Here is a 20184-nt window from a genome sequence, read left to right as displayed (position 1 = left end):
TCCTACACTATTCGTGTGTTACTTAAATCCCACGGAGGCAAGACTAGTGTTATTGTCAAATGCAAAATAATACACACTTGTTTAAAAGGAATGCGTGATACCAACCATCTATTTAGAAAATCGTTATCATGCGCTTCATGTTTTATGGGTTGGTCAATACACTATTTAATAATAGTTATGAGAACTGCACAAACACACAGACACACACATATATACATGGGTAGCTGGAAAAAGGTCGAGTTTTATGGTGTTGTTACATAGCAAATTTTTGAGTTACAAATAGCACAGAAGAAGTTTATCTTCAGTGTTAGAGTTTTTTTTTCTTTCATAACATAGATACGTCAACTACCCGTATATAGTATTCTGCACACATAATATTAAAAACTAAAATATTATAATACTAAAATTAAATAATAAACATAATATGTATTATCATGAATAATAATAATTACAATTCTACAAAAGTAAAATCAAGTTCAACTGTTTTGAAAGAGCATCTGCCGTAAAGCGATTTAAACTGTCGCAATCTACAGTCGTAGTGGCAACCATCGCCGTGACGACCAGCCCACCAGCAACAACAAACACACGTGCGAAGCAGCAATGGCGGCCGCCGGTGATGAGCGAGCTGCAGCGGATGTTTTAAAATCTCTGGCTCGTCATTTGAACTGTCTGAACGACGACAACAAAAGCGCGAGAAGGCGAGCTCTGGAAGCGCTGAAGAGAGAAACCGTCGAGCAGCGCTTGTCCAGCGGCGCGCTGCAGGAGCTTTTCGCCGCTTTGCTGAAGGCGCTGCTGAAATGTCTGTCAGACCCCGCGGAGACATGCAGAGACGCGGCGATTCAGATCATCGCCGGCTTTATCAAAGCTGTCCCCAAACCAGAAGACGCTCTGCCCTACCTCATGCCCGCACTGGCGCAGAGGCTCGGAGGGAAGGAGATCCTGGAGCCGGCAGAGGAGCTCAGGCTGGCTCTCATGGAGACGCTGTCTCTGGTGCTGGAGGTGTGCGGCAGACACTTGGCACCCTACCTAGATGACATGATCAAGATCCTCCAGAGAACCATCACAGATCCCTTTCCTGAGGTCAAGAAAGAGAGCTGTAAATGTGCCATCGGTGTTGCACAGAGTATTCCTGGTAAGTGGGCCACTCAAGTTGGCGATATGCTTTTAAAACCGTTATAAAGTATGTGAAGACAAAGGCTTTGGTTAAGATGGGTTGTTGGTTGCCATGGTAGCCGCTGGTCGTCACTCATGGCCGTGACCAGGACGTAAAATTGACACAAATTGTAAAAGTGTTGGCGAGTGTATTTATTAATTTTAGCAATGCCTAAGATTTTGCTTTGGTTTATGCAACATGTTCCCAAATTTAGAATTTTTTTTTGCATTAAAAAGGGAAGTTTCTTTGTGGGTTTTAGATGTGTTGTTTCCGTATGTGGTTAGTTGTTGTGGTGTGTGTGTGTGTGTGTGTGTATATATATATATAGAGAGAGAGAAATCTATTAAATCCAATAAATAAATAAAAATCAGTGATTAGGGTGATTTTGTAGGTGAGTAAATCAGCATAGGGAACTTTTAAACTTTGGAAGATTTTTGGTTGCATTCAACATTCCCAGGAAATGTAAGAATGAGTAAATATACTCACCAACACTCACATTATTTTTACTCATATTTGGCTGTGTGTTCATTTTGGTCAGGGCCGTCAGCCTGACCATGTTATCATGACAACCAGCAACCCATCTAAGCCCTGCTTGCCTCTTAAGTCCTGTATAATCATAAAACATCTGCCTGTGTGTGTATCTCTCTCTCTCTCTTCTCTCTCTCTCTCTCTCTCTCTCTCTCTCTCTCTCTCTCTCTCTCTCTCTCTCTCTCTCTCTCTCTCTCTCTCTCTCTCTCTCTCTCTCTCTCTCTCTCTCTCTCTCTCTTTCTCTCTCTCTCTCTCTCTGCTCAGATCATTTCCACCTGCAGGCTGAGAGTCTTCTGAAGCCTCTGCTGCAGACGATTTCTCACCAGCATTCCCAAGTGAGGGTTTCTGTCACACAGGCCGTTGGCGCAGTCATTCAGCACAGCGCAGGCAAGAACGTAGACGACGTTTTGTCCCACTTGGCTCAGAGATTGTTTGACGACTCTCCGCGGGTATGCCGCCGGCCGCTTCACTGAAAAATCAAATAACAACAAGGAAATCAAATTTAAAAAAAAAAAAAGTTATTCATTGATCCGTTATTTAATGAATCACTCCTCTTTGGAAGCCTTCCAAGAAATGATTCCGCTAAATGTGACATTATGTCTTTTCACACGGGACTGGTTTGTTTTTGTGTTCAGGTGAGGAAAGCGGTTACTGTAGTCGTGGGGGATTGGCTTCTCCGTCTGCCGGACCGATACTCCTACTTCCACAAGCTCATCCCGCTGCTTCTGAGCAGCCTCAGCGACGAGATCCCTGAAATCAGGTGAAGACACGGTTTTCCAGGCCTTTTAAAGTCATGAAAGTTACGGTTTGGCTGCATTTATTAAATCAAACATACGAAACGTAAAAACAGTTCTATTTTAATTCATTTTAAAATGTAATGTATTCCTGTTAGTCTAGTCTTCAGTGTCACATGATCCGTCAGAAATCACTGCCATATACTGATTTGCTCAAGAAACATTTCTTATAATTATCAATGTTGAAGACATATTTGCTCTGCATCATATTTTTTTGGAAGCCATAATCTGTTATGTGATATTTAATAATGACAATTATTGCAAAATGCTAAATGACTAAATTTTAAATAATACATCCATGCTATATATAGTAATAATCCATTTCTTTTTTTCTTACATTTTGCTAAAAAAAAATAGTCTTTTCTTATATAGAATGTATGTGTGATTGAAACTCATCCAGGTTGCTTGCTGAGGACTTATGGAAACAGGTAGGATCTCAATGGGAGAAGGAAAACGAGGATGATCTGAAGGATAAGATGGACTTTCAGTTGCCTGCTCCTGTCCTCTACACATCTGAAGGTAGGACAAACTAGTCACAGAGTGACTTTCTTTCCTTAAAATGATGTTATGCATACCAAATACGTGTATATTAGATATTAAAACTCTAGATGAAACTCTTAAATAACTTTTGAGATGCTGTAGCCCCCATTTATCGTTTCAGCGGACTTTGATGCTCAGCTGTCTTGTCCTAGAATAAAAGCCCCACAGGCCTGATCTAGTTAAGGGTTATTTCATGAGCGAAACTAGGAAGAAGCTTGCTGGGATGACAGATGCTAGCTTTTATGGCTATTTTTTTCCTACTTTTATTGACAGAAAAGTAGAGAGAGGGCCGATGTGAAAGAATCGTTAGCCAGATTTTTATTAACAACCAACTCATTGCTCTAAAAGATTTCGATTTCAGCTTTCTATTCATCAAGGAGCGTTCATTCAAAATACCGTAGCGGCACAGCTATTTTCAACATCGAAAAAAAGGTTTCTTCAAATCAGCAATATAGCCTGATTCCTGAAGGATCACGTGACACTGAGGACTGGAGTAATGATGCTGAAAATTCAGCTTTGCATCACAGGAATAAATTGCACTTTAAAATACATTAATATAGAAAGCGTATTTTTGTATCTGCGATCAAACAAACGACGCCGCGGTGAGCGCTAGAGACACTTTTTAACCAGCCGTGCATGAGAAAAATGTGATAAAACCGATGTTTCTGCTTTTCCCCGGACAGCGGAGCGCCCTGGGATGGGCTGCAGGGAGCTGGTGGTGAGGAATCTGTCGAAGCTGCTTCCTGCTGTGGGCCGGGACATTGGCGACTGGTTAGTGCAGACGCGAGTGAAGACGGCCCAGCTGCTGCGGGTGCTGCTGCTGCATGCTGAAGATCACTGTACACAACACCTGCGGTCACTGCTCGGCGTGCTGTACCTCGCCTGCGCAGACCCCGAGACTGACGTCAGAGAACAGGTACCGGGACAGCCAATCAGCTTCAGCGTTCACGGTACTGCTTTAGCGAGGCTGTTTCCGTCAAAGCAACCTACGGTACCAGTTTAAAAATCATTTTTGAAGTAAAAGACCCTGTTTCTAAAATATTAAAAGGCAGCTGTGGAAGTTCATGCATAAAGACAAAAAAAGGATTTGCACTGTAGTCTTTTCCAACCCACTGTACTTGTAGATGTATAAAAACAAACCTAAGCCTTGATTATTAGTGGAATAAAATCATTTTCTGCAATTTATTAAATTATTTTTTTTTAATTTTGAATGCTGTTTTATCAGAAAAATGTAATTAATAATTTTCTACAATGCACTTTTTGTGCACACACGCATTTTTGCACTGTACATATAACTATATGCAGTTACACCTGTAATTATGTTTAGAATTAGACCTTTGACCCGTCCCTTACACCTTAACCCACCCATAAACCAACCCATATCGCTAAACCTGTCCCTAACTTGACCCGTATCTCTCCTCAGTAGCAGCAAAAGTGTTTTGTAGCACATTACGACCACAATAAGAACATTGTGCCTATTTTTTGATGCAAGTACACAGTAGTTAAAGACCACTTAATACAAAGCGTGACCATAAACGTAATGATGAAGTTATTACCATTATTAGATTTCTACGTATAAGGCATGCTGACAAAAGATATAAATGTTGTTGGCTCGAAGGGGAAAAATTTGATGAATGATTTATATCCGAATTATACTTTTCTTTGAAGAAACAACACAAAATAACTTGTAGTCAAAACAGTCTAAAAACGTTACTAGGCTAACATGCTGAAATACTTCCAAATTTAGATTGAAAATCATTAAAAAATCATCATTAATATGTCATTTGTCATATACAGTATATTTGACAGACAAAACTACTTTTGTTGTCTACAGAAAGTATCAATCTCTTTTGCCGCTTAACACCGTTTATGTGCTACAGTTTTTTTTTTTTTAAGTAACCTTCTCACTGAAGCTGTTTTTTTAATCAATAATGCAGTGTTTTCCGTCTTCAGCTGGCGAGAGAACCAACAAACATGAAGCAGAATGAGCTTAAAAGGAGTAAATCCGAAGCTAGATATAAATATTAGAGGATGTAGTGCCAAAACATCGTCACAATGGGTTGCTTTGACGTGCTGGACCCCTCGGACTGTACAGACGGTGTTTTTGTGCTTAGCATCAGCTTCGATTGCATTGCTTTCGGTTTCAGTTCACTCATTCTCCCTGTTGGCAGTGTTTGGAGTCAGCAAAGCTGCTGGGAGCTTTCGTCAGTCCAGAGGTTCACCTCAAGCTGCTCCTGGATCACGTTGAAGACTCCGCTTCCTGCTCGTCTGCTTCTCCCTGGGCTCCTCTCATGGTTCTGGGGGCCGTATTAAAAGGGAGTTCAAGGGAGGCGTTAGGACCCCACCTGATTAAAATTGGAGACGCACTTGCACACCCTGAAGTCTGTCAGGGGTTCCAACAGGTGAGAGACAGTGAGCTTTCTGAACAGATTTCATTTACTTTGTCAGATTAGCAAATTTTTGTTTTGCCAAGAATTTGTTCCATTTGTGGTGAAGTTGCGCAGCCAACCAATACCATCAGGGACCAACAACACAGCCACGTAAGTGACCTCTGGTGACAATTATGGTCTTGCTTTTCCAAAATGATATGCTACACATTGTTAAAAGAAACTATTTTGGCTGGTTACTTTCCCTTTATTTCATATTTGCAGCCCACAGTGTCGATCACAGTGTGTATCTGTCAGAGCGAGTGGAAAAAATCCCACCCAAACCCATGAGTCTGGCCCCGGTTTCCTCTCAACCCACATTCGGCTCGCTTTGATATCTAAAATAACACTCTATTTTTTGAGTTTGCCAACCCGTCTGTGCCAAGTGACCACCCCTGAGGGCTTTGCAGGAATTTCCTCTGTAGTGTAATTAAAGCGCTAAAGAAAAATGACTAATTTTGCCCCCCGTGTGTCCACCGCGATCCTGCATATTTTGGTCCATCTGTCCGTGTCTCATCTCGGACTTCATGCCAGAATCTCACAAAGCCTTCCTTTCGTTGAATCGCGTGTCTTCAAGAGCGCTGTCTGTGAAATGGTGACACTTTATAAAGACACGGGCCGTCACAGATGCTGTGGGACCTTTGACTGGGAGGTGCTTTCTGTTGTTTCAGGAAGGAAGTAGCAAATTATCCTGTTTTTTACATTTTTAATATCAAAGTAGCCATAATTGACATGGGGAGATAAAGATTAAAGATGTCTCTTTTAAATAAACACTTCTTGTTAACTTTTATTTTCAAAAAATCTTAAAAATTAGCAAAGGTTCCAAAAAAGTGCTGTCAAATGATCACATACAAAATAAGAGTTTTCTGTATATTTGTTATATATATATATATATATATATATATATATATATATATAACACACACACACACAGGGTATATATTTTCAAAATATATACATGTATTTACATTTCTATATTTATATTCATATCATTTATATTAGAAATGTTACATTCATAAATAACATTTTTCAGAAAAATACATGCATATATGCATTTATATGTACATAAGAAATATACATCACAAAAAAAATAAAAAAAAATTTAAGCAGCACAATTGTTTCTAACATTGATAATAAATCACCATATTACAGTGATTTCTAACAGATCAAGCACTAAAGTATGGAATAATGATGTTAAAAGTGCATTAAAATGATTGCATTATTAAATTGCAATACTATTTTACAATAGTACTGTTTTTTGTGTATTTTAAATCAAATAAATGCAGGTTGCATTTAAAATACAGAACAAAATACTATTGTACTGTTGATGAGGCTGAAGTCTCAAAATCTATTAATGACTGAGCACATATCAAATATAAAATATAAACAAAACACAAATCATGTAATTAAATGTATAAATAAATGTTCATTTAATATATGAATGCACACTTATAATAGTATAGCATTTAAAAAGTTATACTAAATAAAAACTAAAAATGCTACTACAAAACTTCTACATTCACACTTCTTAGTTTCAGTAAATGGTCTGAACTGGGGAATCTAGTGTTAAGTGAATATTATAGTATGCCTGTAATAAATAATGTATGGGACCCAGAAGTGTGTTTTTGGTGAGTCTGTGGACTAGCGGTGTTGAGTGAACGGAGGCAGATGCTCTGATCTTTCCTGTACTCTTCAGCTTTGATGTCAGGCTGCTTTGATGTTGGTGTTGTCAGAACACTTTTGACTGTCTGTTTTCCAGTACCATCTGAAAAAAAGCATCGTGTAAGAACAAGGCTAGGAAATAATATGCCTGCAGTCCTCCTTTGAGGGTTCTTGAACACAAGGTGCGCGTTTGTGTAGTGTGTTATGAATTGGATTTGCGATGCCTTTGGGACATGGAAAACAGAAGCACTAGTTCTCCGTGTTTTGTTTTCGGCGTTGCCATGGGACTGCGAGCGGGAATGTAAATCTCAGCTGTCTGAAGAAAGGCAAACGTATGTTCACGAGCGTATATATTTTACGTATCGTGGCTGACAGCTGCGGCCCGCTCAGCTCTGTCCTGAAAAAGGAAGAGCTGGAGACGTGCTTCTGCTGAAGGAGGCAGGAGCACATTTATGGACTAAGAGAGCCAGACGGACTGGAATGGCAGTGAGTGCTGGTTAGGACGGTGGCTTTGAAACAGTTGTCAGACCTGTCAGTCACTCCTCTGACGGCCCTAGGCGTGAGCTGGAGAACATGCTTTTCTGTTTTACGAGTGTTAGTTTGATCTGGAAATCTGTTCATAAAGTGGCATCTTTAAAATGAGTTATTTATTACCATTGCATAATGGAAAAAAAAGCTTTTCTGACCTGTAAGTCATTAATTAATGATCATGGGATATATATATATATATATATATATATATATATATATATATATATATATATATATATAGAATATTTAAGAACCCTGCCATTAGCTAACAGTACATATTAATTTTATCCTTTTATAATGATTTATTTTTGTTTTAATTTTATTTGTTCATAACCTGTGAACATAATTTTTTATTTTACTTTATACCCATGCATAACCTTGTCAGTTATTTTTATTTTATTTTAAACATTTTATACCTGTGCATAACCAAACTTGCCTAATTTATATATGTTTAATATATATATATATATATATATATATATATATATATATATATATATATATATATATATATATATATTAATTGTTTTATTATTAATTAAATTTTGATATTTATTTCATGCCTAACCCTGCATAACCCTGCCTGTCTCTATAATTTAATTTTATTTAATTTTTTTATATACCCTGCCTAAGTTTAACCATATAATTAAATGGTTAATCATATAAGTAAATGCATAAATCATAGTCTAATCCTGAACATTAATGACAAGAGAACGTTGTCATTATTTGAAATGCTTTTCAGTTTTGCCTAAATTTAGTAGTGAAAATGTCCCACACACACACACTTCCTGTAGGCCAGTGAAAGCACCTGCAGGTTAATCATCCAGGCCTTGTTAATGACAGAACCGCTGAGCGGAGGAAACAGTGTCATGATCCTCTTGTTGCTGTGAATGTGACACTTTGTCTAGACATGTGATCACTGCATGGAAAGAGACACACAGAGGTCTCGAGGGAGAGTAAAAATGCAGTGGGATAGGAAAACAACAGAGAACGATGGAAAGAAAAGCCTGTGAAGAGTTTAGTCTGCTTTACAAGGTCACAGAGTTTAGGTGTGTGTTGTAGTGTCCTTTATTGATAGACAAAAACTGTAATCAAATATATTTTAAAAGTTGTTTCAAAGCTTGAGACCCTGTCACTAAAATAGTGTAATAATTGTCTTCTATTTTATTTTTTTTATTTTATTTTAACAGAGACTGATGTCGTTGTGTGTTTTGGACAGATTTACGTGGTCAGAGAGTCCATTTAAGTAATAAAAAATTAGGTCAGATTAATGACAAATATAGCAGCAAATGTTAATTACATTTAATTAAAAACAGCAGAAAAGTAAAAGGAATAAATTACAAAGTTAACATTAAGCAAAATAATGAGAAGTGGCGGTATGAAAAGTTGTATTATTATTATTTATTTTTTCTTTCTTTTTGTCTCAGGTGCAGTATCTGGATCAATTGCTGGTGTGTGTGGACGCTGTGCTGTGTGTGTGTCCGGTGGACTGTTCTGTCATCAGTCTGCAGCTGCTGAAGGTCCTGGTGTCGGTTCAGAGTCTCACCTCACAGCAGGAGCAGTGCAGCAAAGTAAAGCCCGCGCACGCACGGTCAAAACAAAGCTTTCCCACACACAGATTGAGCTGTAGATATGACCGAGATCTGAATTCGTTATATTGCACAAAATCTCATTGCATGTTCAGAGGAGCTGCTCAGCCTAATTTACGGGCCCTCAGATGCTTCATTCAAGAGCATTGCTGTGTGTCTCTCTGTCAGGCGGAGCAGTCAGTGAGGTGTTTGTGTGAGGCGCAGGGTCTCAGTGGAGCGTGCGAGTTGTACCGGCGGCACATGGCGGATCTGCTGCAGTGTCTGTCTGACTCCCATCACACCTGGACCAGTTACTCCATTCAGAAAACACAGCTGGAGATCATAGCTATGCAGTCCGGTGAGTGCGCTCTTCATGTGCAGCTGGGAATCGCAGCCGTCTTTCTGTTTAGATGCACGCAAAGAACTGAACTCATTAAAGCAGTCACGAACAGAGAAACCAAAATTCCCTTACAATAATACGGGATAGAAGAGGTCACTGTATTATAAAAACATCCTGCAAGTTTCAGAACTTCTTTGTCTAAATACAGCTTGAATTAAAGGCAGAATTAAAGCAGTTTGAATGTTCTACTCTATAATTTAATAAAATGGATGATGATCAATGCCTGTTTAGCCCCGCCCCACAATTCTACATCTCTGCCTGTTTAGCCCCGCCCCACGATTCTACATCTCTGCCTGTTTCCGCCCCCAGATTCTACATCTCTGCCCGTTTAGCCCCGCCCCACGATTCTACGTCTCTACCTGTTTAGCCCCGCCCCACGATTCTACATCTCTACCTGTTTAGCCCCTGCCCCCACGATTCTACATCTCTACCTGTTTAGCCCCGCCCCACGATTCTACATCTCTACCTGTTTAGCCCCTGCCCCACGATTCTACATCTCTACCTGTTTAGCCCCGCCCCACGATGCTACATCTCTACCTGTTTAGCCCCGCCCCCACGATTCTACATCTCTACCTGTTTTGCTCCACCCCCCCATGATTCTACATCTCTGCCTGTTTAGCCCCGCCCCACGATTCTACATCTCTACCTATTTAGCCCCCGCCTAGTCTTCAGTAATGTCCTTATTGGCGCACAGTTTAATGTGTCCTTGCGAAACAAAATCAATTAAATAAAAATATATATAATAATTAAATGTTAAAGAGTTAATATTCCTTCAAATATTATTAAATTTTAACCGCTTATAATAAATGTGTGATATAAAATAATATTAACACACAAAATAGCAAAATACAGATAAATTATAGTGCAGACTAATCAAAGTAATCTATTTGAAATAGTTACATTCATCACTTCTCCACAATCTTACATAGTTTTTTTTTTTTTTTTTTTTTTTTTTTTTATCGACTTTGTATTGTTTTCCTTCAGGTCCAGTGGTTGGAGAGTTTCTTCCAGCTCTCTTGCCTCTGTTAAAGAGTTGCCTTGAGCCCAGTCGAGATCCTGAGATGAGACTTCACATCTTCACCATGCTGTCCAAACTACTGCTGGACGCCAGCAACACCCTGGACTCGCAGGGGTCAGTTCAACAGACACGGATCCTGAACCTCACGTGCTGTTGTGCGGTTTGCATCATTACAGAATACGTTAAAAATTAATGCACTAAATGATAGCACTGATGCATGAAAGAGAACAGTGGCTTTTGAGCACTTGATATCTTTATATGTGAAATATCCCACCGCCGCTTGCTTCAGTATACGTGTAAGCGTGCATGATTACAATAATTTATGCATTCGAAGAACTGAGGTCTTTTGTGATGCCTGATATGGATCTAAATATTGTGCATTTCAAAGACAGACCTTCGTAATTACCCCAATAAAGTAACGTGACAGGATAGTCCCATTTCGATATGGAGCAAAATCCCCTCTTTTCATGTGGTGTGTGATACCGTTCATCTCAAATTCCTCCGTTTCATGTGGCTCTTTGATTTGCAAAGTGAAATAAGAGGAGAGTGAAAGGAAAGACACCGCACGCATGCAAAGGTTTACCTAGACGTCCAAATCGAGACGTATCATAGGCTTCTATTGTTTATGAATAAAGTTAATTATTATTATGAATCGTTATCATTGCTAAAAGACTTCACTGGAAATCCCCGAAGGGAATGGCTTCAAGCAGACGTACTGCAAAAAATGTCGTTAGCCCTGCTGATTTAATGTCACTTTTAAGGTCAGGTCACGTGACATGTTGTGGATGTGGTTTTGTGTCTGTAGGCGCTTTGCTGAGTACATGGAGCTGGTCCTGCAGGATTTGTTGCTGCCTAATCTGGTGTGGCGTTCGGGTCGGTCTGCTGCGGCTGTCAGGACCGCCGCTCTCAGCTGTCTGTTAGCTGTCCTGCATGGGGCGGCTTTCCCAGCAGAGCGAGTAATTATACACATACGATAACAATGCACCTCATAAAACGGCATTTAAAGGGACGGTTCACCCAAAAAAGAAAATTCGGTCATTGATTACTCGCCAAACCTGTAAGAGCTTTGTTCATCAACACGCGTGAAGATATTTTTGATGAAATCCGAGAGCTTTCTGACCCTCCATAGACGGCAACACAACTACGTTGGTTATGTTGATTACGATCTGGGGTACTCTCTAAAATGGCGGGAGTAAAATGCTATTTTGGAGGGTTTTTTGCGCACAAAGAGTATTCTTGCAGCTTTGCAAAAAAGTTCAGCCACTGATGGCACATGGACTGTTTTAATGATATCTTTACTAAAGCAATAAGCCCCAAAAAGTGGTGGTTTACAGTGAATCTATAACCTACAACACCCTTTAGATGTTAGAAATTCACTGTAAACCATTATTGCTGATATTAATAAAAACTGTATTTTTCTGCCATACAATGTAGTCCCTCAGAAAGGGCTGTGGTTCCAACCGTAGACATGTATAGATGCTCCAGGCACGTAGATGCAGCCGCCATGTTGAAATGGTGAACTTGACGTCTTTCACCATACTGTAGATTAACACAGAGCCGTTGTGTACAGGATTGGAGCATCTTGAGAATATTCATTAATTACTATGATGAATGACGTCAAGTCAAACCACTACAATGTGGCAGACGGTTTAGGTGTCGCTAATGAGGCATCTAGGTATATATATCTATGTGTGTGTGTGTGTGTGTGTGTGTGTGTGTGTGTGTGTATGTATATATGTGTGTATATATAATGTGTGTGTATATATATATATATATATATATATATATATATATATATATATATATATATATATATATATATATATATATATATATATATATATATATATATATATATATATATATATATATATATGGTTCCAAGTTTTCGGAGGTGTATGTTTGTAGAATAGCTTAGAACTCATCTCAGCCAATCAGAATCAAGGACCGGACCTACATATTTTATAATACGTTTTTGTTTCAGGAAATATTTCAGTTGTGTCGCTGGAGAATCAGAGAGCTCTTGGATTTTCATCAAAAATATCTTTATTTTTTATTAAAATATCTTAATTTTTGTCTTACAGGGCTAAACGACAGTTTAAATAAGAATAGTTCATAAGTAATTCATAACAGAATTTACATTTAAAAATGTTAACTAACCCTTTCAATTTCTGTCTTTTGCCACGTTCATGTGTCAGTGGTCATTAAGGAAGGCCAGAAGTGTGATATTGCTGCACAGCTGGAGTGTATATATTTGATGTTGATGTGTTTCAGGTTCTGTCGGTGGAGGAGACTCTCACCACTCAGCTGATCTCAGCGCTGGAGGAAGACTCTAAACTGGCTCGTCTTCTGGCCTGCAGGTCTCTTCACTCGCTGCTGAGACTCACAACACAGCGGCTCAACACCGACTCACTCAACAAGATCTACCCAGGTGCGTTTAACTCATCACACATACTGTAAAACAACGAGAGACAAGAGACTGAGCCGATTCGGAGCAGCATATTATACGTGACGGATGAAAATGAGGTTGGATAGACGTGGAGTGTGTTAAATATTTTCGGTGTAGATCATTAACTCCTCATTGGACGGGGCCATAGATAAAAGCATGGGTTGTGAACACTGGATGTCAAAAGGTCACATGTTGAATGAATTGTGTATTTTGTGAATGGTGTTATTTTCATTACATCAAGTAGTAAGGTCTATATTTTTATTTAGTTGCGTGAATGGTGAAATAACATTCAAAGATGCTATTTAAAACGGTTAAAAGTGTTATTTACTAGTATGCAACAGTATGAGGTGCCCGTAACAATTTTTGTCAGCTTTTTATTATTATTTTTAATTATCTAGACATTTATTAACATACTACAGTGCACAAAGCCTGTAAAAATATGGCCTGAGGCTTTTTTATTTTATTTTAATTACATAGACATTTAATATACACAGAGCCTATAAAAAGCTTTATTTTTTTAAACTAAATTACCTAATCATTTATCAATATACAACAGCATTTTTATTTTAATTACATAGGCATTTAATATGCAGCAGAGCACAGAGCCTATAAAAAGCCATTTTATTTTTTTAATCAATATACAACGGTATTTTATTATTTTAATTACAGACATTTAATATGCAACAGCACAGAGCCTGTGAAAAGTTTTATTTATTTTTATTTTAATTACCTAGACATGTATTAATATACAAAAGTGCACAAAACCTATAAAAACTGTTTTTTTACTATTTTATTTTAACTTATATACCTAGACATTTATTAATTTGCAACAGTGCACAGTGCCCATATAAAGTTTAAGTCTGTTAAATTTATTTATAGTTTCTCTGTTGAAAAATAAAAAATTAAATCTTAAATAAATCGTATGTGCCTATAATACAGTAATAATTGTTGTTGCAGTCTTTCATAATTCAGTGTGTGTTTCAGAAGTATCTGTGCGGTTGTAGCTGTTTTCATGAGTGTGTCTGTGTGTGTTCAGAGCTGCTGAAGCGCGTGGACGACAGCAGTGAAGACGTTCGTGTCGAAGCGTTGAAGTCTCTGAGCACGTGGTTCTCCTCTCTGGGGAATAACTACGACACCCAGTCGTGCCGCCCACACCTGGAGTTCCTGTTCCAGCAGCTGCTGCTCTACATGGACGACCCCGACACCAAAATCCAGGATTCAGTCCTAGGTAAGGACTCGGTATTTCATTTCTGCTGTAATCATCTGGTGTTTTGACTTGAATCATGACTGATGACAGTTATATTCGTGTCGACACTGTTGTGATGTAAGATAGATCTCTTCCTGCTGCATGAGGAAGTGATTCAGCTCAGTGTTAATGGTCTACGGTCCACTTCTCTGATCCTCCTCGTTCTTCACTTCAAAGAGCCTCATTAATCCTGCATTTTTACACTCTATCCATCACACGCTCCTCTGCTACTGGCCTGCCTCCAGCAGGGTCATGGGCTGTCAACGCCTTCCCATAATCCTGTGTCAGTGTGTCCTAGTGCACACGCACACAGAGTACTGTTCAGAAACCTTTCATACCCCCTAATTACATTTTGAAGGACGTTAAAAAAATATATATATAGTGAGTAGGCCAGTCATCCAGTCGATATAGAATAAGCCCTGAGAGGATCCTGATGTGAAGTTCATTAAAGGGTTAATTCACCCCAAAATGAAAATTTTGTCATTAATTACTCACCCTTGTGTCGTTCCAAATCGGTAAGACCTTTGTTCATCTTCAGGACACAAATGAAGATATTATGACCCTCCATAGACAGCAATACAACTCAAATGATCCCAGAAACGTCAGTAAAACAGGCTCAACTTCAGCTTTGCGACGCTACGATAATACTTCGTTATTATACTTTATTTTTTTGCAAAACTGAAATTGAGATACTGATGCCACATCCTATTTTACAGAGGTATTTGCAACATTTCTGGATCTGGGACCATTTCGGTTGTATTGAAAGAAGGATCAGACAGCTCTCTAATTTCATCAAAAACCATTTGTGTTACGGAGATGAACGAAGGTCTTTTGACGCGAGCGAATTAATAACAGATTTTTCATTTTGGGCTGAACTAACCCTTTAAGGCAGTCGATTTAACTTGATAATTTGGACACAATAATGTCTGTTTTGTTCGATTTCGCCAATGAAAATAGTTCCGAACAAAACCACAACCTAACTGTTGTTCATCTCTGAATGACACACAGCAGCATTTTGTTGTTGAATGAGTTGTAGCTTTTAGGGACTCAAGTCACTTAATGAATTAGCCATTTGAACAAATAGGTTGAATGAATGACTCGCTTATTAAGACTACTGCCCTAGCACTTTTACTTTCATATTTTGTTTTAATTAAATAAAAATAAAAAAAATCATTGTGGCCTATAAATGTTTGTATTAAATAAATTAATAAATGTTGGATCCAAAAAAAGTTGCGCTGTCAAACAACTAATCATGATTAATTTTGTTTATATGTGCATATTTGATGTGTATATAAATACAAATGCATGTATATATTTAATAAAAAAAAAAAATGGAAAATGGATGGAAACATAATGTGAAGCTAAAAGCAATGTCCGTGACCATCATGCACTATGATTTTCTATGAAATCAGTCAACTTGGCTTTGATTTTCAGCAGCTACCATCAACTTATCCAAACTGTAAATCAGGGGAAAATCGTGTAGTCTTAAATTCAAATGTAGTGACGATTTTTGGATGCACGGTTTAATCTTGTTTTCCTCTTTTTAATCTCATCTTGTCTTTCTTTATTTTTCAATCTGCTCTTAAACATGTCTCGTATTTCAAAGACACCTCAGATGTGATTAATGTCTATTATAACGCCACATTCGCCCGTGTCCCATAATCCCTCATTCCTTCGGTTAAGCTTATAATAACAGCACTCTCACACTGTGCTTGAGTTACTGAGGAAATTCACTCGTGTCTTCACACAAAGAAAACCTTGTTTTCTGGTGTGCTTACAAACGTATAAAGCGCCGGATAAAAGTAAATCCCCCCCAACCAAACAAATCAGGATAAAACCAAATACCCACAACAAAGACACGACTGCTGAAAGAACACAGCTTTGTGGGCTTTTCTTTCTTCCTAAATGGTGAGCTGACTTTGAAAGGCTTTTTTTTTTTCCCTTAACAATTTGTAAAGGTAAAACAATGGACGCTTTTGCATTTGAGCAATAATCACATTGCATCACTAAACCAGTTAACGGCGGTCATGATTTGAATATTAACTGTGACTTTGATCTCTCTCTCTCTATACATGTAGATCAAAGTGGCAGTTCATAATGAAATTATGACCACAGTATCTATTTTTTTGTTCGCCAATTATATGACCAGTATGCATTTATACAATATGAAGCAGCACAACTGTTTTCAACGACAGGTTGACGTGCCTGCGAGGTCAAAAATACAAGTTTATTTGTACCTTACTTACGACTTCCAAACCCCTTTTGTGTGATTTTTCTGTGGTGATTGGTCTCATTTTCACTTCATCTCATCCGTAATGCCCGATAAAGCAACTTTTGAGAGCGTTACCGGGGGAAACGGCTATTTTTAAAAGAATGGTCCACCCGAAAACGGGCATCTAAAATTGTAATATTTCCCAATGTTTCCCATGACTTTTAATGCGAGTTCATGCTAGTAAATTGTAATTGTACAGGCATGGTGAAGTTAAACCACGGTTACACTGTTGCTGCGCCAAATGAGTGAATTTTGACGCGATTAATCGCATGTAAACATCTCCTTGTGCACAGAGGTTCTGAAGGTGGCCGGCGAGGTGGACGGAGGACTCTTACAGCGGCAGACGGAGGCCGTGAGAGAGAACCAGCGCAGTCCCGAGTACTGTGATGAACTCCTTCGGCACATTTACTCACTGTGACGGCTGCGGATGAACTTGATGGGGTTTCCTTACCAACGTTCACACAGATGTTGTGAATGGATAATCTCGCTCTGTTTTTGCCTCCGTTCCCTTACCATTTGTGGAAATATCATTAATATAAAGCATTCTTCACCGTCAACTCAAAGGCAACCCAATAGAACTTTCTTCGCTTGGTTATTTTGTGAACGCTTTGGCTCAAAAACAAGTTGTTTTACAGATTTGAAAATTCTTGTTCGACAAGCAAGTGTTCGAGACGTGCCTTTCTCTTTGACACTGGCGTCTATATGCGCCGAATTGCCACTTTCTATTAAATAAACTTGTTTATCAAACATTATGGTTTATTTCACATTTCTTAATGCTCAGGTGCGTCTTTAAGTTTGCAAGGCAAGAGCGACTACATTCATGAACAACTGATATGATTGCAGTAATAAGTACTGAAGGAAAGTATTATGATTAAAAGCACAAATTCAGTTCAAGTGCTATCAAATACAATCATTTCTGAAGAAACGTCGGCACTCTTCATAGGCGTGTGTTCTTATTCTACTATTTGACATTCTGGCAATATTACTGACATTTTGATTAGTATCAACAGCAATAAAGCAGCATTAACTTCTCTGTGTTAATGCAGGCCTCTTATTTGGAGGACATGTAAGAATTTTTAAAATGGTAATTTAGTATAACGATTATGCAACCTCTACTAATTCTATATTCATATGCAGTATGTAGTAGAATAATGGGAAGAACTAGATATCAGTTACGTTTAAATGGTCATAATTCAATGAGATGGCTAGCAGGGGAGTATTTTTAGAAGTGTGACTAGCGCAGTATTATTTGTTCATGTTCGGTTGAGAAGCGTGCGTGAAGTCAACCCAGCGAATGCTGTTTCTTCAGCCTCTCCGAATGCTGAACCCTTTCTTCTGGGGTCTTCTTGTAACTCCTGAAACACATCGAACGGTTTTATCCGCGTGTTTTCTATTAAGACATTGCATCGATTTACAGTCGAAATGTTCTGATTTAATAAATTGGCTTTATGCGCAGTTTATTAGTTCGAAAGGTGTTTGAGGTTTGCGCTTTTCTTTTCCGCACAGTGACTCTTTGCAATATAACGCCGTGATATTTTGATCGCACTTGAGTTGACTAAATGACTACGTGAGATCCTGCCAAATGCATTTGCAAATAAACGCAGCCAATTTTAAAATGTCAGGCGACTCTTCTGGCAGGCCGTGCGGCATTTCCAGTATTGTAAGAGTCCGCCACGGGCTGAATTGAATTACAAATTCCATCAACAGCGGCGTAAGAGAAAATGGAAATGGCAGGAGCGGGAGATTGCGCGATCAAAGGCAGCAAAATGTGAAGAACTGACCCGCGGCGCAGGAGCTGCTGGCCTGAAACGGGAGCGTTCTGGCCCTGGCTGGGCTGCAGGATCCTTCAACAAAACACACACACAGGACACTGCAGGCAACTATAGGCTATATGGTGCAGAAGGAGTCTCTTGGGAGTGATTTTGTGTTTACCTTTTTGTAGGAGGACTCTTGGTCTTCTGAGCTTTTCTGGTCTGACTTGGAGATTCACCAACTCTGACATGATACAAGAACATTTGAGTGAATTCATAAGCATGTAAATACATAGCATTTTAGAACAATTATATATATATTTATATATAGGATTATAGTCAGGTGTGTGATCCACCAATTATACCAAACAAGTGCTAATCATCATCAATGTCACACAAAGGTTGAAACCAAGTCATGAAACAAAACAGAAACAGGCTTTAAACTGCCTTTAAAACTAAAAAAAATTATACATATTGTATTTTATTTTTATTATTTACATATGTATATAACTGTCCAGTAACATTGCCAATTTTTGTGTATTTTACTAGGTGTATTGTTCCTTTCTAATCCAATAGATGAATACCTCGCTCACCTCTTCTTTCTATCAAGTGACTTCTGGGTAGCAGCCGACAGAATCACCTTGTCCTTGGGGCTTTTTGCTTTTTCCTGCGTGCCACATCAAACGCGCACGTGTTAGAAAGAAACACCGACCCGCACAGCTGTGCATTCATACGGAAATGACTTTTTTTTAAAATTCCAAAACAGAGAGGAAACAAGCACTTCAACGACGGCCAAGGATCGCAACCGACCAGAAATTCTACAGATGCTTACCATCTCTCTGAGCCTCCTCTCGGCGCGCAGCTCCCGGTCCTGCTGCAGCAGAGACAGGCGCTCCTCGAGAGTCGTCGAGAAGAAGACGTCGTGGACGTCGAACAGGGCCGCGCGTAACTGCAAAGACAGACAAGACACAAAGCGCGCGGTTTCAGTGGCTGCCGCTGCCGCGCGCGCTGTCGTTTTTTAAAGCGTGACGGGAGCGCGACCTGGGCCCTGACGCGCTCCTGCAGGGAGACGTCCTGCTCCGACAGAGCTCGGCTCCTCTGGGGGCCGTCGGCGCTGAAGGAGCGGATGAACTCTCGCGTGTCCTGGGGGAGGGAAACACACGCAGGGGGGGGTGAGGATGGCAAAGCACGCGGTTCGGCAAAGCTCTGTGTCGCGTTCTCACGTGCACGGTCTGCCGCAGGTGTTTGACTCTGTCCGTTTTCAGCAGGCGTCTGGTCAGGAAGCCCTTCGCGGTGGCCGTGAGGTGACACAGCGCCCTCTGCTGCTCCTCCGTGAACGCCTGCGACAAAAAAACATTTATAACCCTTCATTAGAGTCCAGTGCGGTCTTCTGTCGTGGTCTTAGCTTATTCTGCTCGACAGTTGTAAAAAAAAAAAAAAACACACACACACACACACACCTGGCTGAGTCTGTTTCTCGCGTGATTCGGGCCTCGCATATAAACGGGAGTCTGTTTCGAGGGCGACAGCGCGTCTAAAGCGCTCGAAGGGAAACCTGAAAGGTAAAAAATAGTTTAGAATGCAAACAGAACTAAAAGCGTCCTAAATATAGCCCACCTGCATTCGTGTACGTTCAGTTGAATTTCTATACACGACCCTGCACCACAAAACCGATAACACGCATTTTAATTAAATCAAAACCTGAACGAATTAGCTTTCCATTGATGTAGGGTTTGCAAAAAAAGGGGGTGCAATAAATAAATATATATTTAGAAAATCGCCTTTAAAGTTGTGCGGGTTCTTAGCTATGCATATTATTAATCAGCAATTAAGTTTTAATATATTT

At 39.4% G+C, this 20184-nt stretch overlaps 2 protein-coding genes across 2 annotated transcripts in view; one reads left to right on the top strand and one right to left on the bottom strand.

Moving 5' to 3' along the window:
* Positions 1–560: 560 nt before the first annotated feature.
* On the top strand, positions 561–17334 carry dnaaf5 (dynein axonemal assembly factor 5). The gene is made up of 13 exons (XM_043234800.1): positions 561–1132; positions 1946–2130; positions 2317–2441; positions 2876–2994; positions 3699–3931; positions 5187–5417; positions 9062–9205; positions 9392–9560; positions 10587–10734; positions 11426–11576; positions 12895–13051; positions 14106–14297; positions 16881–17334. The coding sequence occupies exons 1-13, from the start codon at positions 601–603 to the stop codon at positions 17003–17005; spliced, it is 2511 nt and encodes an 836-aa protein (XP_043090735.1). The 5' UTR covers positions 561–600; the 3' UTR covers positions 17006–17334.
* Positions 17326–20184, bottom strand: part of LOC122341437 (centriolar coiled-coil protein of 110 kDa) — an 8231-nt gene continuing 5372 nt past the window's right edge. Inside the window, exons 7-14 of the mRNA XM_043234810.1 lie at positions 19799–19893; positions 19562–19678; positions 19380–19481; positions 19171–19287; positions 18932–19005; positions 18520–18582; positions 18369–18431; positions 17326–17942 (exon numbers count right to left, since the gene is read on the bottom strand). Coding sequence (XP_043090745.1) covers positions 17870–17942; positions 18369–18431; positions 18520–18582; positions 18932–19005; positions 19171–19287; positions 19380–19481; positions 19562–19678; positions 19799–19893 — 704 coding nt within the window. The 3' untranslated portion in view covers positions 17326–17869. The remainder of the gene's footprint in view (positions 17943–18368; positions 18432–18519; positions 18583–18931; positions 19006–19170; positions 19288–19379; positions 19482–19561; positions 19679–19798; positions 19894–20184) is intronic.

The sequence above is a fragment of the Puntigrus tetrazona genome, chromosome 3, assembly GCF_018831695.1.
Source record: "Puntigrus tetrazona isolate hp1 chromosome 3, ASM1883169v1, whole genome shotgun sequence".
Classification (NCBI taxonomy): domain Eukaryota; kingdom Metazoa; phylum Chordata; class Actinopteri; order Cypriniformes; family Cyprinidae; genus Puntigrus; species Puntigrus tetrazona.
The sequence above is the reverse complement of the archived record's forward strand: the minus strand, read 5'-3'. Positions and strand labels throughout refer to the sequence as shown.